This window comes from Vanessa cardui, chromosome 27 (genome assembly GCF_905220365.1).
Source record: "Vanessa cardui chromosome 27, ilVanCard2.1, whole genome shotgun sequence".
Lineage (NCBI taxonomy): Eukaryota > Metazoa > Arthropoda > Insecta > Lepidoptera > Nymphalidae > Vanessa > Vanessa cardui.
Genome location: NC_061149.1, coordinates 6440103 through 6460038, shown reverse-complemented (window position 1 = coordinate 6460038; position 19936 = coordinate 6440103). Strand labels below are relative to the sequence as shown.

General features: G+C 37.7%; 1 protein-coding gene across 5 annotated transcripts in view; it reads right to left on the bottom strand.

Moving 5' to 3' along the window:
• Window positions 1–1950: 1950 nt before the first annotated feature.
• The window catches only part of LOC124541120 (R3H domain-containing protein 2), a 71712-nt gene continuing 53726 nt past the window's right edge, over window positions 1951–19936 (bottom strand). For 3 of the 5 annotated variants that reach the window (XM_047118960.1, XM_047118959.1, XM_047118962.1), the window contains 14 exons: window positions 19837–19906; window positions 19597–19688; window positions 18428–18922; window positions 17867–17975; window positions 16674–16750; window positions 15206–15311; window positions 14041–14104; window positions 12630–12729; window positions 11766–11912; window positions 9361–9575; window positions 7361–7446; window positions 5273–5376; window positions 3891–3939; window positions 1952–2575 (listed from right to left, as the gene is read on the bottom strand). In XM_047118960.1, coding sequence (XP_046974916.1) covers window positions 2523–2575; window positions 3891–3939; window positions 5273–5376; window positions 7361–7446; window positions 9361–9575; window positions 11766–11912; window positions 12630–12729; window positions 14041–14104; window positions 15206–15311; window positions 16674–16750; window positions 17867–17975; window positions 18428–18922; window positions 19597–19688; window positions 19837–19906 — 1767 coding nt within the window. In that variant the 3' untranslated portion in view covers window positions 1952–2522. Of the gene's footprint in view, window positions 2576–3890; window positions 3940–5272; window positions 5377–7360; window positions 7447–9360; window positions 9576–11765; window positions 11913–12629; window positions 12730–14040; window positions 14105–15205; window positions 15312–16673; window positions 16751–17866; window positions 17976–18427; window positions 18923–19596; window positions 19689–19836; window positions 19907–19936 lie in introns of all 5 variants that reach the window. The other 2 variants (XM_047118961.1, XM_047118963.1) reach the window with 2 other exon arrangements.

Here is a 19936-nt window from a genome sequence, read left to right as displayed (position 1 = left end):
ACCTTAAGATCTATTTTCGTGTGCTCAGTACGAGCGATAATCTGCTTTACCGATCGAGAATGACATATTGCGTCGCAATGATTTGATGTTTAGATCCAAATTGTATTAAGAGTTAAAGACTTGATAAAGGAATTAATTTGAAAAAATGGCTAAAGATTTCTTACTCTGACTGTGCAATGGGACTGAGGTATCTGTGTAGCACAAATTTCCCAAAAACAAAACTAGCCAATCAATGAGGAGTTACAAGCAAGTTAAAATAAAATCCCCATTCAAATTTCGATACGTTTTAACTTATCTGTGAAGGAGAATTGACTCATAAGCATAGATAATGGGGGAACTCCTTAGGGGGCAACGTAGTCTAGATATGTCTCAGCATACTTTGTGTTTGAACTTAACCATAGTCCAAGTTAGGGCGTATCTATGCTCTTGACGGAAACAAAGGAGTGAGGGATCAATACCAACCCCCCTCTCCCCTATTCCATACATGATGGCAAAAGCACAGTAAACTGACGACTATCCCTTTCACTCGCTGTATTAACTTAGTATCTGAACAGGGAATAATCTACTCTCTTTGTCTATAGTCAAGACCGTTGAATGAAAAATAGTTATTCATAACTTCAAAAGCACCTTTTATATGGCAACACTAGATGTACGATGTAAATCATGAATATACATATTATGTTTTATTTTCACCTCTATGTATCATTTAAGAATCATACGAAGAAACAAATAAAAAATAAACGAATCCGCTGATAATGTTGCTATTATGAAATAATAAAAATATTCTATAACGCGATGTATTTATTAAATAATTTTTAGGTCTTAAAAACAAACTAAGGCATTAAAACAAATTATCAGTGTGAGACACATTACGAATTTAATTAAATAAAATTTTATAATTTAAAATCAACTTCACGAATATTTTTTGGAGGAAACAAAACTTAGTAACTAAATAACTCTTTAATAGTCAAAGTACATTTCTCATAAATTTTAATATTCTTGCTAATATTGAAACAAATTTATTTAAGGGATTACTTTGTGCAGACCACTAGATTACTGTATCAAACAATTCGGATGGTTACCCAGCGCAGTAACCCAAGATATATAACGCTTTACATATAAAAGAAATAGTTAATATAATAAATCGAGTTTCACTAATTATTTATGAAGTAATTTATACTTTTTTAAAATAAAGATCTTGAAGTTAAAGGCTCGACTAACACTTGAATGAAAAAAATATAAGATATTAAATAATACTTGATGAGCAAATAAGTGGTTACCCCATATATCAACACTGACGAACGAATATATATATATAATAAACTGTGATATTTGTTGAATATTGCTTCCATCTCTCTCTAACAGCATTAATTTTATATACGAAAAAAGAAGACAGCTACATTCCATCAATCATCTGTTCAACAAAATTTGAAAGAAATGTTCTTTGACTACAAATGCTTATATGAAAATTCAGTGTCATATACATATATAATCTGTGTTACATAATATATTATTTATTAAACGGACATGTAAATGTATATGTATGTCTGTGTACAGTAAGTGTAAGAACCTAAAGCAATAATTTAAACCTAAGTTGGTTTATTATAAAAAAATGACTAGTACGCTTTCGTGAGATCTATCATGTATGAAGCTTCCGTAGGCTGGATGCAGACGGAGCGTTTGGGACGTCGCGTTTAAAACGCCGTTTGATATTTTAAACTTCATTAATGTGAGCAAGCTTAGTGGATAGTACTGGTGACCATGAACTTTAAATATTCTTGTATATGTAATATAGTTTATATACATATATATAGTGACCATTTTTCACTGATATATTTATCAGCCTGCAGAGTCAAGATGAGATGCGTTTCCCCAGTAGTGATAGTTTTGGGGCTGTTAACTTTACATTTTATATTTTATGTCAAAATTAAAGTATGTATATCTTTTTTTTTATTGTTATGGTACACTATCTACCATTATGTAGCCAATGTATGTAATCCAATAAGTTTGAACGAAACCTTCTCAATATAATAGTATTATATTACTCATTTTAATTATTTATGTAATAATCAATATCGTCCGAAACGCTCAGTCTGAATTCGCCCTTATTATGATATTGTGTCATTTAGAATATGCTTTGCGTCAAATTATATTTAAAAAAAAATGTTTTTGTTCACTGTAATAAGGTTTTATATGTTTCGAAATTACTTTAATTACGTTTAACTTTGACGCAGTTTAATATTTCACTGTGTGTGTGTGCGTTTGTAACATGGCATGTCCCGATTGCTGATGAAATAATAATAATAATCTTATTTGATAGAAAATATATTACGGAAAATATGATCACGATAAAAATATACGATTTTTTTTTAAAGAATCAACAAAATTACTATTTTTTTATTATATTTTAAAATGGTAACATTACTTTTTAAATGACAACACCGAGTTACAGATAATATATTCTCTATCAAAGGAGTGTAGGATATGTTTGTGGGTTAACTATTGTATGTGTGTATGTTCGGTTAACGTCTACCGTTCCTGGAATCTGGATGTGGTCTGCGCGGCTGGTTAAACGCTGGAAACAGAAACATTAATTATTTGAAAACTATATCATTATAATAATAAATAAATAAATACTGGACAACATCACAATTACTCTGATCCCAATGTAAGTAGCTAGAGCACTTGTGTTATGGAAAATCAAAAGTAACGACGACACCACAAACACCCAGACCCAAGACAACATAGGAAAGTAATATTGCCGTCTTCCATACACATTATCCTTCTAACCCAAAGGTTGTCTGGAAGAAATGGCTTATAAGCCATAAGACCGCCTTTTGCTTGGCCAATTTTGTTTTAAATTAAAATATATTCTGTATCTTTATGTATATTTAGTGTGCAATAAAGAGTTAAATAAATAATGAACTTTTTCTACGTCGACTCGGCCGGGAATCGAACCCGGGACCTCAGAGTGGCGTACCCATGAAAGGTTCTGTCTAAGCATTTTATTTATAAATTATGGCGAAGCGGAGTCAATAGGCCATTTGATGGTAAGTGGTCACCCTCACCAATAGACATTGCCACTATAACTAATATTAGCCAATCATACATCTTCATAGTGACATCGACCTTCGGAGATAAGATGTTGTATCCCTTGTGCACTGGCACAGAATAACTACAGAGTTATACTGGGTCACTCACATTTCAAACCGGAATACATAGGCATTGTGTTTAAAGATCTATCCATTCACTCAAAAAGGGCGCTTCGTCGTGCCTGAGTGTGAGTGAGTGGCGATCGTTCTTACAGTGAGACGATGTGAGTACAGACAGCAAAAAAAAATTATTGATAATTTTTTTATTATATTATATTTTTGCTCGTCAATAATTTAGCGTGGAGGGCGCGTTTTCGTGATTGAATAAATCCATACCGAGTGTAGTCAACATCAAAATGTTAACAGTGCCTTATCATGTTCTAACTTCTTAAAACAATTTATTTTTTAAAAAAGTAACCAAACAAATAAACAATATATATTATTATGTATCCTTATTCTAAGCTGAGATGGCTCAGTGGTTAGAATGCGTGCATCTTAACCGATGATTGCGGGCTCAAGCCCAGGTGTGCACCACTTTATATATGATCTTAATTTGTGATTATAATTCATCTCGTGCTCGGCGTTGAAGGAAAACATCTTGAGGAAACCTGCATGTGTCTAATTTCATCGAAATTCTGCCACATGTGCATTCCACCAACCCGCATTACAACAGCGTTGTGGAATATGTTCCAAACCCTCTCCTTAATGGAAGATGAGACTTTATCCCAGCAGTGGGAAATTTATAGGCTGTTACTTTACTACTTCTTATCCTTATTCTAAGCAACACATATATATTACCAGGAGGGAATGGTCCCGGCGATCGTCTGCACCAAGTCCCCGGCGACATCTGTACACATACAATGTTTTATTAAGCTGGTGACCACCAATACATCTTATATAGGGTTATTGGTAACGACGTATATCCGTTAGGAGGTGGTAGGGGTGACTATTTGCAATAATTTTAATCCCCATATGCATAATCCAAAAGTGACCCATTTATGAGTTATCATGTTTTTTAGCTTTTTTCAAAATTTGTTAAAAATGCAATTTAAAAAATGTATTTAAAAAAAAGTATCAATTAAAATCTATTTTTTTCTTTTGTTTTATAAAAACGATTAAAAGCTAGATATTTGTCAATATTTATACAATAATAAGTGGTCTAAATTTAAAAATGCCAGACGAAAAATGATTTTTTTTAATTATTTAAAGATTTTTTTTCTTCAAAAATGCCTTAAAAACTAAAAAAATCATTATGAAACTTGGCCTGCAGATTATTTTAAAAACATAACCGTTTTCTAAGCTTTCCAAAAATGTATAAAAAGAAGGAATCACCCCTATCACCTAACGCATATACGTCGAGTTACCAATAACCCTGTATATTGAAAGTGATTATGGGACGGTAGCTGCACATAGAAGATTAATTATGCTCTCACTTTGAAGAGCTCCAGTCGTATGCAGAAAATTAAAGAGGATTCTTGATTGCATTCTACATAATTGTTACGATTTAAAAAAGAATTTAATTTAAGTGCGTAACAACACTGGCAGGTAGAGAGCGACGATTAAAAAAAACAAATGTAAAATGTGCGAACGGATGACAGTTTAGAAATTAATTAAATAAAAGTGTGTATATTTGTAAAAGTCTGTTGAATAAATGCAAAGCCTCACATGCTGACCACTAGTATTCATTGATGACACATGGACCTCCTAATGGTAAGTGGTCACTTGCAATATCTTCACTTATATATTTGACCTTGGGAACTAAGATGTTATGTCCCTTGTGCCTAAAGCTATAGCCTGTGGTTATATATCGTCGTGACTGACTATGGACACGGTATGCCATCTCAAGCCAGAGACTTAAGTATGCAGTACATATTATTGGGCATGTATGTGTGTCCGTAAACACAGGTGTAACTCTGTATTCATTTATTCCGATAATCTTATGGCGGCAAATCCACGATCGGAAATAATTTAGGCTTTACGTGCTTTTCGGGGCTCGAGAATGTACACACTCCATACTTAGACTTCGAGCTGTCAGTGAGAACTTCTCGATAGAAAGATGTAGTAACATTCCATCGATCCGACTTGGGATTCGAACCCATAATCTGGTTACGTCTGGTTCAGTGGCAGTGCTTGCAGCCCTAGGCCCGTGTATAGTGGGGGGGGGGGTATACGAGTGTGACCTGGCGTACGAGACAGGCGCGCGGGTCCCGACGCTCGTCGCGCTCGTGACGGCGCGGCCGGAACTCTCCCCGCTCCGCACGCGCCTCGCGACGCGGCTCGTTGTCTGGGGGGGGGGGGGGGGAGTTAACTCTAACTCAAACTCAAATAACTTTATTCAATATAGAAGCATTACACTCTCTTATTGATGGTCAATTGAAACACTACTACCGGTTCGGAAAAGAGGTGAGAAGAACCGGCGAAAGAAGGTGGGGGGGGGGGGGCGTTAACTCAAACTCAAATAACTCTATTCAATATAGAAGCATTACACTTTCTTATTGATGGTCAATTGAAACACTACCACCGGTTCGGAAGAGAAAATACCCTAATAACCGGCGAAAGAAACTCAGCGGGTTTTTTTTTTATTTGTCTCATATATTATTTAAACAATTTAATATAAGATGAAATAGTTATAACTCGTACATAGGCCCAGAGGCGGCGTGAGGCCTCGCGGTGCAAAGGGACTCGTAGTACAACATGACATTGAAATAAATAAATAATAATAAATAAATATGAGACAACATCACATACATTACTCTGATCCCAATGTAAGTAGCTGAAGCACTTGTGTTATGGAAATCAGATGTAACGATACCACAAACACCCAGACCCAAGACAACATAGAAAACTAATGGTAATCTACATCGACTCGGCCGGGAATCGAACCCGGGACCTCGGAGTGGCGTACCCATGAAAACCGGTGTACACACCGCTCGACCACGGAGGTCGTCATTGGGATCACAGTACTAAACAAAAAAAAACCACAAGGGCCTCGCAAACCGTATCTTGCCCACATAAGATACGATATTGCGTCGCACAAGCTCGTTTAACTAGGTCCCACTCATCACTTAGTATTATTCAATCTTAGTTTGGCGAGTGAATGAGCATGTGTCATTTTTGACACATAACATTACAGATTTCAAGGTCGGTTGGTTGGTAGCGCGTTATTGATAAAGGCAATGATTGATATTACTTTTTTATGTCATACGTAGAAGAACAGGCAAATAGGCCACATGATGGTAGGTGGTCACCACCGTATATAGCAATTGCTACTGTAGGATATTGTATTGTTTTTATTTACACATGCTCAATCTCTCCAAACCAAAACACAACCATGATTGGTGGTACCTACTCAGGCGCTTTAACACGAAAACTCTACTACCAAGTGAATTTACAATTCAAATGATCCCAAATAATTTATGATATTTACAAGTGTTAAAAAAGGCGTATTATTCGAAACAAGATTTTGTACTGTGACTATTATGCTATCGTGACCTAAAAGCATACCATTTTAATGTAAGACTAGCTGTATTCGCGATTTCGTGCGGGTTTCAATTTGAAACAAGATTTTGTACATGATAAAAAGGCGTGGAATCAATATCTGTTGACTTCCAAGCAGGATATATTAATTTAAATAATTGTATTTGACTAACATGACTTTGTATTTTTTAAATGTTAAAAAGAGTAACTACTGTGTTTCTTGCTGGTTCTTCTCGATAGAATCTACTTTCCGAACCGGTGGTAGCTTCACTTAATTGTAAAATGACGATTCAAAAGTGCTTGTAAAAGCCTACTTGAATAAAGTTTATATTGATTTTGATTTTTGTTCCAACATCAAACACAACTCACAATCAAATAAATAATTATTATTTAAGAAAACAAATACAATAGTGTATGTGCTTTATGATTATTGGAATAAGATTTATTTTTATGTACCAGCCGAGATGGCCGCGTCGTTAGAACGCGTGCATCTTAACCGTTGATTGCGGGTTTAAACCCAGGCAAGCACCGTTGAATATTCATATGCTTAATTTGTATTTATAATTCATCTCGTGTTCGGCTTTGAAGAAAAAATCGTGAGGAAATCTGCATGTGTCTAATTTCACATAAATTCTGGCACATATCTCATCAATGCATTGGAACAGCGTGGTGGAATGTTCCAAATCTCCTCAAACGGGAAAGGAGGTCTTAGCCCAGCAGTGGGAAATTTACAGGCTGTTGTTGTTTGTATGTTAGTCATAACATACAACTATATATGTGTATATACTTACAGTTACTCTTAACTTGCAAATTCCGTATGGAGTTGACTATGGCTTGAGCCGCTGAGGTCAGGCGGGAGTCGTCGTTTTGAGGCCTTCTGAAAATTTAAAATAAATCAAACTATTCATTCAATACTAGATAATAACCCGGTATCTCTCGGGTTAAATAAATTAAGCTAAACGAATATAAGATACTAACTAACGCACATTTGTACGAAATTATTTTTTGAAGCACAATTTCTGAACGCACCCGTAAACTTCAAACATGGCCGCCCGTTGAAATGTCATATCGAGTTATTTCGATTATATGAATTTTCCGGGTATATGTTATTGATTTAAAAGCGATTAATGATTTATAACTGTGATTAGGTTTTAATTTGGTATATCATACTTGCACGATATTACTGTGACTATTATGCTATCAAGACCTATAAACATACCTAACATCATTTTTGTCTAACGTGGTTTAACGTGTTTCACCTAACGCGAATTCGTGCGCGTTTCAATTTGACAAAAAGCGTTATTGTTCAGATCGTCGATTGTACTGTAACTTATCAGTTCTGTACTAGATTTAGATTAGCTTTTAAAGTCATTAAGTCATTGGTAGGGGGTACCCGACGTGGGGGCGGTGCACAAACTGCGCGGAGTATTTGGACATTGCAGCGTGTGATTGCAGTGACATTATAAGTATTTTCTATATTATTCTAATATAAAAGTTTATCCTTATAAACCAACGATCTGTCAGCGAAAGTTCCATCAAAATCGGTCCAGCCATTCCATATGTACCGAGGACGCACACACACGCATGTAACTCAAGAGTAGCGTCGTGAGTATTTGGACATTGCAGCGTGACATTATTAGTATTTTATATATTATTCTTATATAATAGTTTATCCTTATAAACCAAAGATCTTCCAGCGAGAGTTCCATCAAAATCGGTCCAGCCGTTCCATATGTACCGAGGACGCACACACACGCATGTATCTCAAGAGTAGCGTCGTGAGTATTTGGACATTGCAGAGTGACATTATTAGTATTTTACATATTATTCTAATATAAAAGTTTATCCTTAAAACTAAAGATCTGCCAGCGAGAGTTCCATCAAAATCTGTCCAGCCATTCCATATGTACCGATTACGCACACACACGCAGTTTATCCTTATAAACAAAAGATCTGCCAGCGAGAGTTCCATCAAAATCGATCCAGCCATTCCATATGTACCGAGGACGCACACACACGCAGTTTATCCTTATAAACCAAAGATCTTCCAGCGAGAGTTCCATCAAAATCTGTCCATCCATTCCATATGTACCGATTACGCACACACACGCAGTTTATCCTTATAAACCAAAGATCTGCCAGCGAGAGTTCCATCAAAATCTGTCCAGCGATTCCAGCTGTTCCGAACAAAGAGTCAGACACCAATAAAGCATGTAGGTCGAGAGTACGTACCCGGCGGCGGGGTGGCTGCCGAGCTATTCTAATATAAAAGTTTATCAACATAAAAAAACGATCTGCCAGCGAGAGTTCCATCAAAATCGGTCCAGCCATTCCATATATACCGACGCACACACACGCAGTTTATCCTTATAAACCAAAGATCTGCCACCGAGAGTTCCATCAAAATCGGTCCAGCCGTAGCCGTAATGTAGGTCGAGAGTATAGTACGACACAACTTAGATGTCGCATCGGCAAAATTCGTAAAACCGATCACATCCGAATTAAATACGCCATCCCAAATTATCAATACATATTTATTTCTCACGTGAATATGATCTTTGCACAAACGTAATAACTTGTAATATCATATGACCTAATATATTCGTCAATTTGACGCGTCGATGTACATGCACTTGCTTTCTCTGACGTGTGAATCTATAGCGACGAATAGCGTCGAATGGCGCGATAGGGAGCTATTTCTATTGGTCGTGTAAATCGGCAGTAATCTGTTTTATTTTCATTCCATTGCATTTTCCGATGCTACATCTAATTTGTGTCTTAGTATACGTACCCGGCGGGGTGGCTGCCTAGCAGGCCGGCTCCGGGGCGGCGTCGCCAGTCGCGCGCGCTGAGAGCGGCCACCTGCTCCCTGATGTGGTGGATCCGGCGCGCGAGGTCGCCGCCCTCGGGCTCGTCGCGCGCCGCCCGCCGCCCGCGCCGCGCTTCGCCCCCCTTGTCCGCCAGCGGGAACACCGGCTGCACGAACGGGTACTGCTGCGGTACCACCTGCGGATTTTTTTTTTTTTTTCATATGGGCCACTTGATGGTAAGTGGTCACCATCGCCCATAGACATTAACACTGTAAGAATTATTAACTATTCCTTACATCGTCAATGTGCCACCAACCTTGGGAACTAAGATGCTATGTCCCTTGTGCCTGTAGTTACACTGGCTCACTCACCCTTCAGACCGGAACACAACAATACTGAATACTGTTGTTTGGCCGTAGAATAACTGATGAGTGGGTGGTACCTACCCAGACGGGCTTACACAAAACCCTACCACCAAGTAAAGCCCCAATTTATTTTGACGTGACAACGTCTCATAAATTGGTTTGCCGGGTGACACTTCAAGAAACTGCGTTACGCTCCGCTCACGTTATGCGCTCAAAACGAGAGCGAGTGAGAGAGGCGTGGTTAGCCCGCCTAAGAGCGAGAGAGACAGACATACATCCTACTATACGAATGAATATTCACATTAGAATTATTTTACCACTCAAAGTCGTTGTCAACTAAAACTTTCGCCCGTATACCGACTTTACAGGCAACAGGTAATTTTTTTTAATAATAGATACGTTTTGCGGATGTCTCACCAAGTCTTACCCAATGAAAGTTAGGGCCACGAAGACACGCTCATACCAGGGATGTTGACAGTGCTTTGTTCAAAGAAATTATATCTATACTCCAGCCAAATTCGATGTGGAATGTTTAATAACAAAGCGTTGCTTAGCGACCAACGTCAGGCAGATGCTCAAAACATTTTTAGAAATATGTACAACAATTATTTTTGATATTAATAAAAATTAAATTTGATGATTAATAATAAAATATTTAAGACAAAGGACTAAGCGCATTCTTGGTTATAATTATAATACTTTTGATCATCTGGAATAATTTAGATCTCAAAAATAATACCTCCAATTTTAAAACGATATCAGGAATTACCTTGTAGTTATATAATTAGCTTTATTAACTTTATTTATCGCCTCCCAAACGACAGGACTCATTAAGATTAATTTGAAACAGTGATTTTAGTGTTATATTTATGCTAGCCAAAACAAGATATCTTTTTTTAATCTATGTGTAATGAAACGTTGTGTGTAATGTTAACATTCTTAACCTGTTGTGGTTATACTACCATTATAATACGACTAAAAATATACACCACCAATTACGATGAGCCTGTATCGCTATTATATACCTTCCTAAATCTGCCAATTGCTTAAAAACACTCCAAATGTTACAAACCTGCGATTTCTTTACGTCAGTATTAAAATATAGGGTTGTTAGTTTTGTAGTAATATTATAGTGGTAAAAAAATTTTAAACTTTTATTTTAAGCTAATTTTCATATAAATTATGTATTGACCGGCTGAATAAAATTTTTGGATTCTGTATTAAATTAAAATTTTTGTGTTTAAACAGGAAATTGTGCTATAATAAATATAGTTGTAATTATAATAATTATTATTTTTTATTAAGAGTGTATCAACCCTAATTATGATGACACATGGTTTGTTTACTAAAATTCCAGATCGAATGTGGCTGGAGTATAGACAGATATATAATATCGTCTCTCTCACACCCCACAACGAAAACAATCTGTTAATATCCCACTGCTGGGCTAAGGTCTCCTCTCCCTTTGAGAAGGTTTAGTGGAACATGTTTCCACTAAAGGCAGAATTTCTATGACATTAGACATATGCAGGTTTCTGAACGATGTTTCCCTTCACCGCCGAGCACGAGATGAATTATAAACACAAATTAAGAACATTTATACATTATATATATATACATTATATTCAGTGGTGCTTGCCTGGGTTTGAACCCGTAATCATCGGTTAAGATGCACACGTTCTAACCACTAGACCATCTCGACTCTTAGCACTCATACGAAATCGTAACGTATCATCCTCCTGCCCTTATCCCAATTTCATTTGGGGTCGGCGCAGTCTTCTCCTTCCATACTTCTCTGTCTGACGTCATCTCACAAGTAACATTCTTCCTAACCGTATCGTCTTTCACACCATCCATCGTTTCTTTGGCCGTCTTCTACCTCTATATGCATCCACATCCAAGCTCAAGGCTTTTCTCACAATATATTCCTCATTCATACGAAATCGTGACGTCACGATAATAAAGCTTTTTAGATACAAATCCTACATATGTTACAACAGAGGTACATGTTAATATGTTACCTGGGGGTATACAATGTTGTAAGGTTGGTACACATTGGGGTAGACCAGCGGGTAGAGATCGTGCAGCATCACTTTTGGCGCGGCCGGGGCGTTCATTGGCACGGGGGGCTGGATACTCTGCCATTGCAGTGGCATCTGCTCCTGGTACTGGCAAAAGATAACACTCGTATCGAAATCAACATTCAATATAGAAGCGTCACACTTTATTAATAAATTATTGCCTGGCGACATGTAATAGTGTCCTCGCTGACCGATGGTATTTTTAAGAATCAATGTAATTTATAATTTTTTTAAGTTTAATGTTTTGTAAGCACTATGAGGTTGGCATTTGTGAATGGCCAGGTGAATAAACGATCAAAAAAAAAAAAAAAAAGAAATTCCTGCAAACAATTCAGGAGTTACTTTCAAAATTAGCTTAGTTATTAAAAACGTATAAAATAAAAATTTATTTTATCTGTTGAAGACATTAAAGGGTCTTATTGGATTAAACTTATTCAAAATTTTTGGACGCCTGTAAACATATATACATATACAATAACAACCACAGCCTGTAAATTCCCACTGCTGGGCTAAAGGAACATATTCCATCACGCTGTTCCAATGCGGGTTGGTGGAATAACCATGTGGCAGATTTTCTATGAAATTTGACACATGCAGGTTTCCTCACGATGTTTTTCCTTCACCGCTGAGCACGAGATGAATTATAAAGACAAATTAAGCACATGAATCAGCGGTGCTTGCCTGGGCTTGAACCCGCAATCATCGCTTAAGATGTGCGCGTTCTAACCACTGGGCCATCTCGACTCTCGATATACATATATAGAACAATATAAATTAAGTCGAGGTTACATAGAGGTAACTTACCGGATATGGTTGTATGGGGGGCTGGATTAGGACATTCGGTATCGAATACGGTGGTACCATTCCTGGCGGTACATCCATTTGTCCGTATGACACATTGAAGCTGTAAAGCGAATACACGGAAATTAGCGAAACCCCTAATGGAAAATTAAAATTAAAAATAACATATAATAAAAAAGCTATAAAATTTATGACTAACGAATCTTTATTTACAATTGAACAATGTAATTTATCTTTTCGGTATCATATATGCCATAATATATGATTTTAAGGGTGAGTGAACCAGTGTGACTGAAGGCACAAGCAGGGTTGCCAATGCCAACATACAAAAACATGATTTTTCCTTTATTTCTGTGTGGGGAATTGGGACATTTCTTTTTACCAATTTGGGAATTTCGCTAAGATTTTTGGGAAATTAGGTGAATAGGCATCGGCAACCCTGGGCACCAGGGACATAACATCTCAGTTCTCAAGGTTGGTGAATGGTGGGGCGTTGTTTATGTAAGAATATATTTTAATAGCAGTGGTAACCACTTATTATCATGTAACTCGTGGATTCCATAAATAGAAAATTTCCAAAGTCCAATGACAACTTTGGTGAGCTTTTTATGAATCCATCATATCACGAATATTCAAGATCTAAATCAAAGTTATCGCATTAATCCGAAATATATACTGTTATCATGGTTGGAAAAAACAATATAAGAAATGTAAAACTTGCCTTTTCCATGGTACGTAAGTTTACCTCAAGATCATCATCTTAACCTCAAATCAATGACGCTTATACAAATATAAATCGATCCTTAGATTTTAACTTTAAACATGGAGAAATAATCTGTGCTTTTTTGGCACAAATGAAAAACATGAGCTGTATTTACTGTGCACACTACCACTGGGAAACATTATTATTCTTAATTACGTCAGCGTAAAATAAATATTTGACGACGTCACATACATTACTTCGATCCCAATGTACGTAGATAAAGCACTTGTGTTATGGAAAGTCAGAACTAACGACGGTGCAAACACCCAGACCCAAGACAACATAGAAAGCTAATGAACTTTTTCTACATCGACTCGGCCTAGCGTACTTGGAGTAGCGTGGGTACATACATGACGACCTTCGTTGTCGAGTGGTGTGTACACCGGTTTTCAAGGGTACGCCACTCCGAGGTCCCGGGTTCGATTCCCGACTGAGTCGATATAGATTATCATTAGTTTTCTATTTTGTCTTGGATCTGGGTGTTTGCACCGTCGTTACTTCTGATATTCCATAACACAAGTGCTTTAGCTACTTACATTGGGATCAGAGTAATGTATGTGATGTTACTCAACAACGGATGTGATCAAAATATGTGTGTGTGATATCACCCACGAGGCCTGCAATGAGTGTCACGAGTGTACAAGTACGTACCCGGCGGGAGCGTCGCAGGCGCCGCACGCCGCGCCCGCATCCGCCGCGAACGGGTACGACGGGTCTGCAACGACAACACGGGTCACGCACGTATCGCCCCCCCCCCCTACTTACTAATTGCTGTAAGCTTACATATCACCTGCGAGCAACAGTGGGACATCTACAAAACTATCTACAGGCACAAGGGACATAACATCCTAGTTCTCAAGATTGGTAACGCATTGGTGATGTTGTCTATGGTAACCACTTTCTATCAGGCCCATATGCATAAAATATGCTATTTTCGGTAATATTGAAATTGAAATTGATTTCCACTTCAGATAAACACAAATTGCTTTCTAAAGTATTTGGTTTACTATTTGTGTTATCAGAAAACCCACTTGAATGGTGTTCATATTCTTAACAAACGAAAAATAGACAATGTCTCACTATTGCTCTGAGATAACGATATGCTGTACATGAATATGGTATTGATTTGACTATATTTACTAAAAATGTATGAAAATCAAAAAGATAGGTAGTCATTATAAATTGTAATTGGGGTTATAGATTTTAAAAGAAGTGCGTGAAAAGATAACTTCTCATTTCTCAAGTTTATTATTTCGATGGTGAGCCAGTGTAACTACAGACACAAGGAATATAACATTTTAGTTCTCAATATTGGTAGCGTATTGACGATGAAATGAATGGTTAATATTTCTTTCAGTGCTATTGTCTACGGGCAGTGGTACCACTTACCATCAGGTATCCCAATTCGTCCGCCTAACTATATACAGTTTAACATTTACAAAACTATAACATGACATTTCAAGAATTATGAGACCTTTTTTCTTTTTTTTCTCGCTGGAAAAACGCATTACGCGCTCCCCCACGTGATGGAAAGTGGGGGGGGAGGTGTGGGACTCCCCGGAGCTCTGAACGCCGAGTACGCCCAAGCACACCGGGTTTACCCACTAAAAAACCAGCGGTACCCTCTCCGTCTTTCGGCGGACGACACGGGATCGCTTACGCATGCTACCGTGATGCCCTGACGGTCGGCCCGTCTATACGGGCCTCCAACAGAAGAATTATGAGACCTACTTCAATAAAGAACATTTAGATTTTTTTAACCCAAAAATTAACCACTAGACCAATGGTGGTATTGGTGGTGAAACAAGATTCTCACCGATCCGGAACGTGTTCTCGTTGTGTGGAGATGACGTCAGCTGCTTTTGCTCCTCAGCCTGTTGGACGAGGGGCTGGTACATCGGAGCCGGTTGCAAAGTTTGATCCTGGAACACACACACACACACACAAAATTAACACCTACAGTCTTTAATAATAATAAATAAATAAATAAATATGAGACAACATCACATACATTACTCTGATCCCAATGTAAGTAGCTGAAGCACTTGTGTTATGGAACATCAGAAGTAACGACGGCACCACAAACACCCAGACCCAAGACAACATAGAAAACTAATGATAATCTACATCGACTCGGCCGGGAATCGAACCCGGGACCTCAGAGTGGCGTACCCATGAAAACCGGTGTACACACCACTCGACCATGGAGGTCGTCATATAGTCTATTTCTGTTTATTAATTTTATTGTTGCAGTGATATCATAGTAACAGTAAAGTAAAAGTAACAGCCTGTACAATTCCCACTGCTGATATAAGGCCCCCTCTTCCATTAAGGAGAGGGTTTGAATCATATTCCACCACGCTGTTCCAATGCGGGTTGGTGGAGTGCACATGTGGCAGAATTTCGATGAAATTAGACACGTGCAGGTCTCCTCACAATGTTTTTCTTTCACCGCCGAGCTCGAGATGAATTATAAACACAAATTAAGCACATATATATAGTGGTGCTTGCCTTTGAACCCGCAATCATCGGTTAAGATGCACGTTTTCTAACCACTGGGCCTCTATCTCAGCTCAGATATCATAAGACTGATGAAAAAGTATTATTATGTTCTTTTTTGAGTTTATATCGCAACTAACGACCCGCCCCGACTTCGCACGGGTGCTAATACTGAATACACTACATAATTTGTTTATTACGACATCACATTAGAAACTTCTGAAATTATCAGTATTTCTTTACTATATTGTCCATGCCTTATATACAAAAACCTTCCTCTCGAATCAGTTTATCTATTACAAAAACCGCATCAAAATCCGTTGCGCAGGAATTTGAAAATTATGCTAATTGATGTCGCTTCAACTGGCTGTAAAATGTTGTTTCTTCTGCTTTTGTTCACATATGGTTTGAATACGATTTGAATCACTACAGTTGGAGTCAAAAGTACAAGATCCAGTTTTATATATATTCATATATATATATATATATATATATATATATATATACATATATATATATATATATATATATATATATATATATATATATATATATATATATATATATGTGTGCGTATATATAACTATTAATAAATTGCACTTGTGAGTAGCGATGCTGGCTAAAAACCATTTCCTTTGTGACCCAATAACAGTATTAGTCAAATATCTAGTCCTATCTAAAGCAATCCTCGGTCCCAAATTAAGCAATTCTTTGTGGACCTTTTGCAATAAACATGGCATAGTTTAATTTCAACCCGGCGAAGTTCCGACAGCGCACAGACTTACGATTCGACAGGCGTTGATGAAGGGATACGCGTTGTGTTGCACGCCCGGGTACATCACGTTGGTGAGGGACATCGGACCTGAAAGTAATAAGTTTTGGGATTACTTTTAAATATACTTTTGAATGTCACTGAAATCAAACGTGTCTGTAAGAGCGATTCTCAACGGCGACTTATATTATTATACAAGTATTTGTAGTGAACCTAACAATATTTTAACACTATAGAGTTTGAACGCAGTATAGTATGACATAAATTAGATGTAGCATCGGAAAATGCAATGAAATGAAAAAAAAAAACCGATTACTGCCAATTTACACGACCAATAAAAATAGCTCCCTATCGCACCATTCGACGCTATTCGTCGCTATAGATTCTCGCGTCAGTTCAACCCGAGACTGCGAATGCATGTAAATTGACGCGTCAAATTGACGAATATATCAGGTCATATGATATTACAAGTTATTACGTTTGTGTAAAGATCATATTCACATAAGAAGTAAATATTGATAATTCGGGATAACGTACTCAATTCGGATGTGATCGGTTTTACAAATTTTGCCGATGCTATACCTAAATTTTGTCATACTATACTAGCATATTTATTTGCTTTGTAGGTTAGTGTAAACACTACCAAATTATGATTCGAGTCGATTTACACCGTTACTCTCTCTGAGCGCGGAGCAGGTCCGCTGGATTGCAGTAATGGTTTTAATAGGATTAAAAAGCTGACAATCGCATCAAAAGTTTTCGATTTGTGAGACCAAAGATAATCTATCGTAACCACCTAATGGTAAGTGGCCACCATCGCCCATAGACAATGACGCTGTAAGAAATATTAACTATTCCTTACATCATCAACGCGCCACCAAACCACCACATTGGGAACTAAGATGTTATGTCCCTTGCACCTGTAGTTACACTGGCTCACTCACCCTTCAAACCGGAACACTATACTGAGTACTGTTATTTGGCGGTAGAATAACTGATGAGTGGGTGGTACCTACCCAGACTTGGACAGGGCTTGCACAAAGCCCTACCACCAAGTATAATATATACTAGCCGCGGTTTTGCTCGCGTTTTAGGATGTTGGTTGTCATGTTAGGCAAAAAAAGTAGCCGATGTCCTTTCATACCGAATTTCATCAACTAATTCTTACTAAACGTTTATTAGTGTGTTATAGTTAGTGCAACTCACGCATATTGGGGTCCGTCATGGGGATGGGGGTGACCTTTGCTTGCATCATGTTCTGCATGTCCGCGACTTCCGGCTGATGGTAGTTGACCATCGTCTGGGGGGAGATGATCTGGGGAAAATAAGTAATAACAAGTTATATTTTCGCATCCCATTTTTGGGCAAGTTCCACTTCTAATTTTTTGTAAGGTGTATCAGAGTAATATTGACGCTTTCAGGTAGGTAGATTTCCTCACGATATTCATAAATAATAAAAAATTACTCTGATCCCAATGCTTACATACTAGCTAAAGTACTTGTGTTATGGAAAATCAGAAGTAACGACGGTACCACATACACCCAGACCTAAGACAACATAGAAAACTAATGAACTTTTACTACATCGATGTCAGGAATCGAACCCGGTACCTCAGAGTGGCGTACACATAATTGCTGTTCACTTCTGACCATGAGATTCGAAACGCAAGATCCCGTAATCTTCCGTTAGGATTGAGTTTTTCTAATTACTGAGCCTTCCCTCTATTATAAGGTATAAAACCTGCAAAAGCGTACTAATAACTTTACCTCTTCGTTCCTGTACCCCTGTATATAGTTATGCTGCTGATATACTTCCTCTTGAGACATTTTCATCACCCTCTGATTTTGAATATCGAACTGTCTATCGTAACTTCGTTGGTGTTCGAACACCGGCCTCTGATTGGCCAATTCGAACGCTCTCTGATTCGCTTGATCGAATGCTCTTTGGTGATCATACGCCACCGGCCTGTGATTGGCTGGGGATTCGAATCGCGGATTCGGAGGCGTATGATTGGTTGTTTCGTATTTCGGTTGTTCTAGAATCTTCTGAGGTTCCTTTTGAATTTGAGGTTCGAATTTCTTGTTGTTTTGCTCGATTATTCTCTGATTTGTGGTTTCATATTTCTCATGCTTCGGACTCGCTTCGTACGTTTTCTCCGGCTCCGGTTTAGGTTCCGGCGTAACCGGTTTGGTTCGGTTTTCGTAACGGTTCTTTATTGGACTAGTTGGATTCGAGGCGGCTTTTTGTTTTTGGGGTGATCCCTAAAACAAGCGTCATAATTAGTCTACACAATTTTTATTGTAACGTAAAGTTTCAGACTTCGCAAAGTCAATAAATCCTTCTTGGGACAAGGTATACGTTTCTATAATGAAATTCCGCAGATATTTTTAACTTTGCGGTTTTATAAATTCAAATAATTTGTAAAAAATACAGTAAAGAAGGCATATTATTTATGAGGCATATATATATATAATTGTGTTCAACTGACATGACTGTTTTTTTTTTAAATATTGAAAAGGAGTAAGTTTTGAATTTTTTGCCGGTTATTCTGTGTTCCAACTTACAAATAGTTATTGTGTGACAGTTACAATACAATATTATAATAAAATCCTATAAAATTCTCAGTGCTGGGCTAAGGCCACCTCTCCCGTTGAGGAGTTGGTTTGGAACTCATTCCACCACGCTTGACACATGCAGGTTTCCTCACGATGTTTTCCTTCACCGCCGAGCACGAGATGAATTATAAACACAAATTAAGCACATGAATATTCACTGGTGCTTGATTGATTGAACCCGCAATCGTCAGTTAAGATGCACGCGTTCTAACCTCTGGGTCATATCGCCTCTGAGAGAGTTATTATCTCCATAAAATTAGACAAGGACAAAAAATATTTGTTCATATATGAGTAAGCAGTAGGGCCATATGTTGGCTTACCTTTTCACTCGGTGATATCTGAGGCTGTTCCGTCTGACGACGGTCGCAGAAGCATTTCGTGCGACAATCGTCCGCCTGGCACTCGCAGTCTCCTTAAACACGGACACAACGACGTAAGAGACAGAGAAACTCACACAAAAACGACCTTAATGTAATCGGTTAAGATTCAATGTTCAGCGACTTTGTTTTATATTATGTAGTGATAGTGGTGATAATGATGATATTGTGAACTATAGTTACCGTTGTCTATAAACGAGTGTTGCTTTTCGAGTTTCCCGCGCCTCTTCTCATTATTCACGTCGATCTGAAACTGCACATACAATTTGTTTTATTATTTAAT